We start from the raw sequence: 7,849 nt of genomic DNA, 5'->3' as shown, positions 1-7,849 counted from the left end.
CAGCAAGGCTACACCATAATGAGCTCAGCTGGGATTAGCAGGACAGGGCAGGGAACCAAGAGAGCTCAGGCATTCTGCATTGCGTATGTATCTAGGAGATCAAACAAGGATGGCTGGCTAGGTTATCCCCTCTCCACCTCATTCCAAAAATGAAGCACGGCAGTGTCTAAAATACAGGCTAATGAAGAACGACACCTCCAACAGATGAGAGCCACATTAATTAACACAATCCCTAGATCATATTATACAGTTTCTTTTAGAGCTAGCAAATGTGCAACTTGTTATTGCATAATACATATATATTTTTAAGATGCTAGTCTTTTTTCTTTACTTTTATTGGCAAAAACCAGATTACTCTATTATCAAATTTTATAAAATATCTCTTTAATCTCCTTTAAGCCACAAAAAATTCTCCCAAATGTTTAACTAAGTCCACATTGTTAAAAAAGAAACTCACTTTTGAAACATTAGCTCCTGGTTTTCCCTTTTGTAATATGCCAGTTCATTCCATACAGCATCAGAATCTTCTTGCTGAAGTTGCTGGGGATCTGCTCTCCTTATTTCTCTGATTTCAGTCCTATTTTTAAAATGAAGTTGTTCTTTTCCATAACATGTTCAAAGTGCAATAAGAATTAATTCATACATTCCTTAAAATTTAAAAATATCTATTGAGTAAATCTCTAACTCAAGTTCACTATTTTTTTTGAATGAATTCCCTAAGACCTAAACATGTAGAAATTAAAATGTTCTATCATAATTTCCTGAAACTAAACTGCTACTATGAAAAGCAAACTTTTAAGCAGACACATAATAATCTTAGGTCTATTTCCCTCATTCATTCTAGTAGTAATAAAACACACACCATAGAATTTTAACAGTCTCCTCCTCCTCCAAAAAACCGTAAGCAACCAACTTATCTAGAATTTGGGGCCAACCAGTATGAATGTAGTATAGATGCTCTCTATCTTTTTTAAAAAGTGAATTCTGTCAGAAAGTAGATTTCACTCTTATAGTGATTACTAAAAAGTTAGGTGAGCGGAGGCTAAATCTAGGATAAATTGCTTTATCACTGTTTTACTGACAAGAGATATGAAATACTTCCATTCATCAAAGGAAGGAATTAGATGTGACAATTATCTACAAGTGATGCCAAATGCCCTTTACGTTTTCATTTTCTGTACATAAAACAAACTTCATTTTTATTTTGTAAAAGTGCTGTACGGCCAATTTAGAAACAGTATTTCTCTACAGAACAGACCAATGTGTATCATCAACATTGCCCTAAAGGATCCATCTCAAAAGATGAGAGGGTAGTAGATTTTCTGTACTCATTCAGTCCTTTGCCCTCTGTTGATACTGTTAACAGGGGAGCCACTTACAACTAACCAAGATCTGAACACCTGTTCAGAGCAATTGAACTGAGACCGCCAATTCATTCAGATAAGCTGGAGAACAAACTGATGGATAGTAAAGATCTTCAAATTGCATGCTAGGTTGAAATAGTTTAAGATAGTTAACTATATATGTGCATTTCATATTTCTCTTGTCTTTCCATTAAAACTTAAACACTTTCTGGGCTATAGACATTTTAACACCAGTATTTTATTTATTTAAAAGTAGTTTTTCAATCACATAGGTATTAACTTTGCTTTAGATTATATGCTTTTATTAAACAATTCCATTGATATTAAAAATTTATGTAATAATTCACAATAACTTTCTCCCAATTATAGCTGTAAAAACAGGAAAATCTATAGTTATTACTAGCACATTTTTCTGTTTTCATTTGTTATACTCTCCGTTTAAAAATTCACAGTAAAGATTTCACTACCAAATAATTTCTTTAAAACCAAACAAAAGCCATTAAAACACCTATATAACGCTACTCCATTCCATTTAATATTTAGGGAAATGCCTTTATGAGCTATGTAACTCACATGCCACTGCCTTCTTCCCACTGTTTTAATTGCTCTTTTACTGCTCTGTAGTTGGTCTGTAACATCTGTAGCCTTTCCTTACGTTTTTCATGGGCATCTCTTAGCTCATCATTTTCTTGGCTCTGTAGAACACAAAAATCAAGTATATAAGTTTAAGAAAGTATCGGTATGTTTCAAATAAAAGGTTACTCATGTAAATATGAAATATGAAAGAAAATATTGTGTAAACATGAATGTGTAACATTTATTTAAGCAGAAGGAGAGACTTTCTCAAGTCACAGAATAGATCTCCTTAATAAATTCGACCCACTCACTGCATTTTAAGCTACTTACATAATTTCAAAATTATGCCATAAGGCTAGTTTTATCCCTTTCCCTATTCACTAATACACATACAAATATTCACAAGGCTATCTTACAGGCCCTTTTCTTTTTTAGCATAAAGATTTCTCTATACATAGAGCATGATTATTTTGTTAGAATGTAAATATGATTAGTATAAGAACATTACCACAATAAGACCAATTCTTCAGCCTACAGAGTCATAATCTATATGTAATAAAGCACAATGATTACACAAGAGAAAGAAAATGAGACTGATGCTTGTTAGAAGGAGCATAGTTTAACATTTTGGAATTGTACCATGAAGAACTGGAATGGGAAAGCTAGGCTTAGTTCTCTTGAAGAGGTCATACAATAGACAGTCCAATCATTACTTTGTAGATTCAACATCTATCTTAGCCAATTACAGTCAACTACTTCTAAATGTATACAGCACCTGAGATCAATTTACATTTTTAGATTTAGTCATAAAATGAACTTATAAAGACCAAATTCTTAGTCTTCAGAAGATGTATTAACATGATTTATGAACTATTTCTTAAAGTAAAACAAAACTTGAGTTTTTCCCCAATGAGAATTTCAAATATTTGTAAAACTCTTATTCATATTTTTCTTTTTTTTTTGAGTTGGAGTCTCACTCTGTCGCCCAGACTGGAGTGCAGTGGCCGCTGCTGGCCCATATTTCTATATGAATGAACTTATACACTTATTTGGTGGAGGCAAGAGGTACTCTCTAATATTATAATGATATAGGCTTATGGCGATTGGAAAGATCTGAATTCCATTCTTGGAGTTTTCTTCTGTTAGCTGGGTTATCTTAAAAACACTATTTAACTTAATTCAATTCCTTTTCCTATAAAGTTGGAAAAGAAAGCACAGGTTTAAATTATGATGATTAAATCAAACAGGATAACAGGCAGAGTTTCTGGTGCTGTTCTGCCCTGTAAAGGTACAAAGCAAAAGTTAGATTCTTTCAGTCTCCCCTTTCCAGGTATTAAAAGAGATACTCTTATCTTTTAGAAGCCCAATTCACTGTTTTCTTAACCATTTCCTTCTCATCTAAACTGTGAGATAATACTTTATAGAGTTTGCATTATTTTACTGCAATTCTATTTGCCTTTGTATGGATATTTTGTCAGTCTACTTTCAATATATTTCTAGTAGGATAATTCTCATAAGTAGTTATTAGGAAGTATTTGAGCCATGTGAATTAAGAAGCATTCTATATGAGATATGGAAATGGAAGTTCTTGATGAAAAAGCATGAGAATGGCACCAGTTGACACACACATTCAAAATAAATGTTTCCTACATGGGTTTAGACAACACACAAAACAAATGCAAACTTGCTAAAAAGTAGCAAAGTTAAACAAATGAGGTAAAAGTCAAAAATTCAGAATACTGAATCCAATTTTACTCATTTCAATTTAAAAACCATATAGGAAGAGCAAGCAAGATGTTGCGTTGCTAAGAGTTCAAATCTGCTACTCGAGGTTACTAAACTTTACTTTGACAGTTACTTAAATTCAGTTCATCTGATTTTCCATCTACAAAACAGAAGCAAAATAGAAGCTGTATTTCTTCTTCTAAGACATGAAGAATGATTTAACCTTGACCTTGAATTTTTAATATTAAGTTTGGTAAACAATTCGAATATCACTTCACTTCTTTGAGCAATAAGCTTTCTAATCTTATGTATGTAAAATAAATAATTTAAATTAACCAAATAGAAGATTAATAATTAATAATGTTGAGATCTTCTCACAGAAAAACATAAGTTAATTATGTTTATTGGGATTCCTTAAAATCTAAAAAATTCATTAGGAATTTCAACAGGATTATTAGAAATGTATTAATAAAATAATTTAATTATAAGAAATATATAAAGCATATTGGAAGAGATTCATGTCAAAACATAATTTCAAAGTAAATTTATAGCTAAACAAAAATGAGTATTTATCTTAAAGTCTTCTACAATAGCCTTCTGTAATTATTCATCATTAAATCAAAGTTTTTTTCCTAAAACTCTAGTTTTACAATGAATTTCTTAAAAATTATTACCTATAAGCCCAATGTTTAGGAAATGATTAAAGCTCTCTCAGAGTAATTAGAAACTCTGAGCAAACAGAACTTAAAAGATTGACCAAGAAGTGAAAAGAAATAGAATGGAACATACAAATTTCCTCAATACTTTCACAGTGATCCTCTGTTGAATTAATGGAACAAATTGAGATTCTTGTTACTACTGTCACTCGTTTGACATGTTTCAGTGCTGCCTCAGCTACCATTAATCACGGAATTTATGTTTTCCCTAACTCTCAATATAAACTAACTATACTACACTATTAAACCAAAGACAAGACTCAATAAAAATCTGCATCCCATATAGTACTCAGGATGTGCCAAGCTCTGTATTAGGTATGTTCATTAATCAAAGCACTGAATGCTGTCACTGCTGACTCCTAAAGCCTTAGTATAAAATGGTCACTATTACCAAATAATTTTGGTTTTCCTATAGTAACTTAAATAAGTGGGTTTTTCCATTAAGTGGTTATTATAGAAAAATGGTTTTATGATGAGTTTTTTGCTTTAATTCTACTTGCTTCTTAATTTATTATATCTAATACTAGAGTATTTACACAATATTATACAATTATTAAAAACCTAAACTATCAGAAATAAAACTCAACTAGAGATTATTTATAAATCAATTTGATAGACAAAATTTATAATAACAATTCTTTAAAAATGCACTTTCATCCAAAGATTTGTGCTTTGGAGGTGTAATTCACGCATTAAAGTAGTCCTAGAGATTATTGTTTCTTTGTCCTACTTCAAATAGTAAAATGTCATAAAAATGTAAATATTAGATATATATAAGGCTAGGTTCGGTGGCTCCGCCTGTAATCCCGTGCTTTAGGATGCTGAGGTGAGTGGATTGCATGAGCCCAAGGGTTAGAGACCCGCCTGGACAACTTGGTGAGACCTCATCTCTACAATAAATCAAAAATCAGCCGAGCGTGGTAGTGCGTGCCTGTAGTTCCAGTTACTCAGAAGGCTGAGGCGGAAGGATCGCCGGAGCCCAGCAGGTCGAGGTTGCGGTGGCCAGGAGCGGCCACTGCACTCCAGTCTGGGCGACCGAGTGAGACTCCAACTCAAAAAAAAAAAAAAAAATGATATATATAGTTCAAAGAAAAATATTTTATCTGTTTTAATACTGTTAGAACACATGCCAGCTGAAGTCACTCATCAAAAAGTTGGCTTTCTTAAATAATTTTTTTAAATAACCAAATACTTTTAAAATATTCTTCTAATAAATACAAGTTAACCGTAGTTTGGAGTATGATCTTTTAAGTCCCATATGACATATAATAGCCAATACCAGTACTTTATGGGAAATATTACCACCAAAGATCTTATAACAAAATCAAGGGTAAGGATTGAAAAATATATTTTATATCTCTAACTAATACATTTTCCTAAGATGATACACAGAAATATTCTATGGGTAGCTTTTGTATGAGATCTATTTATTAGATCACTCAATAAAACATTTACTGAGAACTCTCTATGGATTTTGCAATTAAACTAGCTAAACTATAGGTTTTAACTTTGGTGTACAAAGAAGTCTGAATGATTGAAACATTAGGAAAATAGAAAAAACTGTACCAACTGACTTTCCTCAAAAATATTTATAATTCTATTTTTGAATTCATAAGAACAGAAATGATTTTTATCTAACTTTCTGGTTTGGCCAAAGACTCCTTGATGAGACTAAGGTAAACTAAAAGTATGAACCAGTTTATAAAACGACTCAGTCTTCAGGGACTAAGAGCAAGGATTTAGAGAAGGAAAAAAAAGTCAAAAATATTAAAACAAACAAACAAAGAAGGATTCCATTATGGATATTTCATTTAAGCAGAAATTAGTTTCAGCTGAATGTATAGGACTGGTATATATCAGAGCGCTGAAAATTAAAAGACATATAAACTGTTCAAAGGACATAAGATATTATTAAATGGCACTGAAAAGTGCTAATAGTATCAAGTTACCAAAAGCATGGAAGTAATAAAGCAGGGAGTCTCTGCATTAGTCAAGAATTGTAGGAATTTCATAAATTTCTGATGTACTGGTTTCCAAATTATAGTTTATACATTATTAGAGCCCTACATGCATAAAGTCAGTATAATGGGCAAGATTTTTATAAAGATAGCTTTCATTTCTTCCATTACCATTGGTTTATTTATTACAAGATTTGTCACCTATCTTGAAAACATGTAAGCTGAGCAAATGTGTTAATATTTATACACAATATATAACTAGCATAAGAATCATTTAATATATATAACTTACTTTGTATAATAAAAGAGCATTATTTCAGTGTATCAAAATATATACGTGTTTCACGGGCTACTGGTGAAACTTATTTGTCCCTCCCATTCTTCAATCCACCTTGGTAGCCAACTTGGGACCCTGAACCACATACTGTGTCACAGGGAGTGTCTTTTGGCTTTAGTTCAGTGTTTCCCACGTTATCTTCCATGGAACGACAGTCTTTTGAGAAATATTAATAGATATAATATAACCTAGCAAATCTGGGAAAAGATGTGTCTATAACACAACACATTAATATGTTAAAGCCTCACCAAAAAATAAGCCTTTTAACTTACTGTTTACAATAATCATTTGCTCGTGGAATACTTTTGTCCACTATGTTTCATATAACACCAACGGCCATGATAAAAATTCAGTATGTTTTAATAAGTAACAATCTACAAAAGCAGCACTGAGATCAACATATGTATCTTAAGAATAATAAGACACTTTATATGGGTTGAATTGTGTCCCGCATCCACCAAAATTATGTTGAAATTCCAATCTCTAGTACTTCCACATATGATCTTCCTTGGAAATAAAATCCTTAAAGGGGTAATTAAGCTAAAACGAGGTCATTAGGGTGCTCCCTAATCCAACAGGACTGATATTCTTATAAAAAGGGGAAACTTAGACACAGGGAAAGTGACAGGTACAGCAGGAAGACAACGTGAAGGTACATGGAGGATGCCATCTATAAACCAAGGACTACTGGAGACTGCCAGGAAGCAAAATAGGAATGAAACAGATTCTCCCTCATAACCCTCAGAAGGCGCCAATTCTGCTGACACCTTGATTTTGGACTTTTTTTTTTTTGCCTCTGTAACTTGAAGACAATAAATTTCTGTAGTTCTAAGCCACCCAGTTTGTGGCACTTTTAGGCAGCAGTCCTATGAATCTGATACACATTTTTTAATTAATTAGCATAGCATAAACTTATACTTTATACTAACATGTATTTTAGTAACATAAATAATATAAATAACATAGCAAAATAAAGGGGAGTACAGAATGAGGTCTTCAGTTCACTAAATATGATAGCTATCTTTCCTAGACTAAAGGCATTTTGTTTATCTACTTTTTTTTTTTTTTTGAGTTGGAGTCTCACTCGGGCGCCCAGACTGGAGTGCGGTGGCTGCTCCCGGCCACCGCAGCCTCGACCTGCTGGGCTCTGGGGATCCTTCCGCCTCACCCTTC

At 32.6% G+C, this 7,849-nt stretch overlaps 1 protein-coding gene across 1 annotated transcript in view; it reads right to left on the bottom strand.

The window, feature by feature from the left end:
• Positions 1 to 418: 418 nt before the first annotated feature.
• LOC103262414 (centlein-like) overlaps positions 419 to 7,849 on the bottom strand; it is a 173,328-nt gene continuing 165,897 nt past the window's right edge. Inside the window, exons 11-12 of the mRNA XM_008060037.2 lie at positions 1,938 to 2,059; positions 419 to 577 (exon numbers count right to left, since the gene is read on the bottom strand). Of these exons, the coding sequence (XP_008058228.1) occupies positions 454 to 577; positions 1,938 to 2,059 (246 nt within the window). The 3' untranslated portion in view covers positions 419 to 453. The remainder of the gene's footprint in view (positions 578 to 1,937; positions 2,060 to 7,849) is intronic.

The sequence above is a fragment of the Carlito syrichta genome, unplaced genomic scaffold (genome assembly GCF_000164805.1).
Source record: "Carlito syrichta isolate Samal-C Ts95f unplaced genomic scaffold, Tarsius_syrichta-2.0.1 Scaffold304486, whole genome shotgun sequence".
Taxonomy (NCBI): Eukaryota; Metazoa; Chordata; class Mammalia; order Primates; family Tarsiidae; genus Carlito; species Carlito syrichta.
The sequence above is the reverse complement of the archived record's forward strand: the minus strand, read 5'-3'. Positions and strand labels throughout refer to the sequence as shown.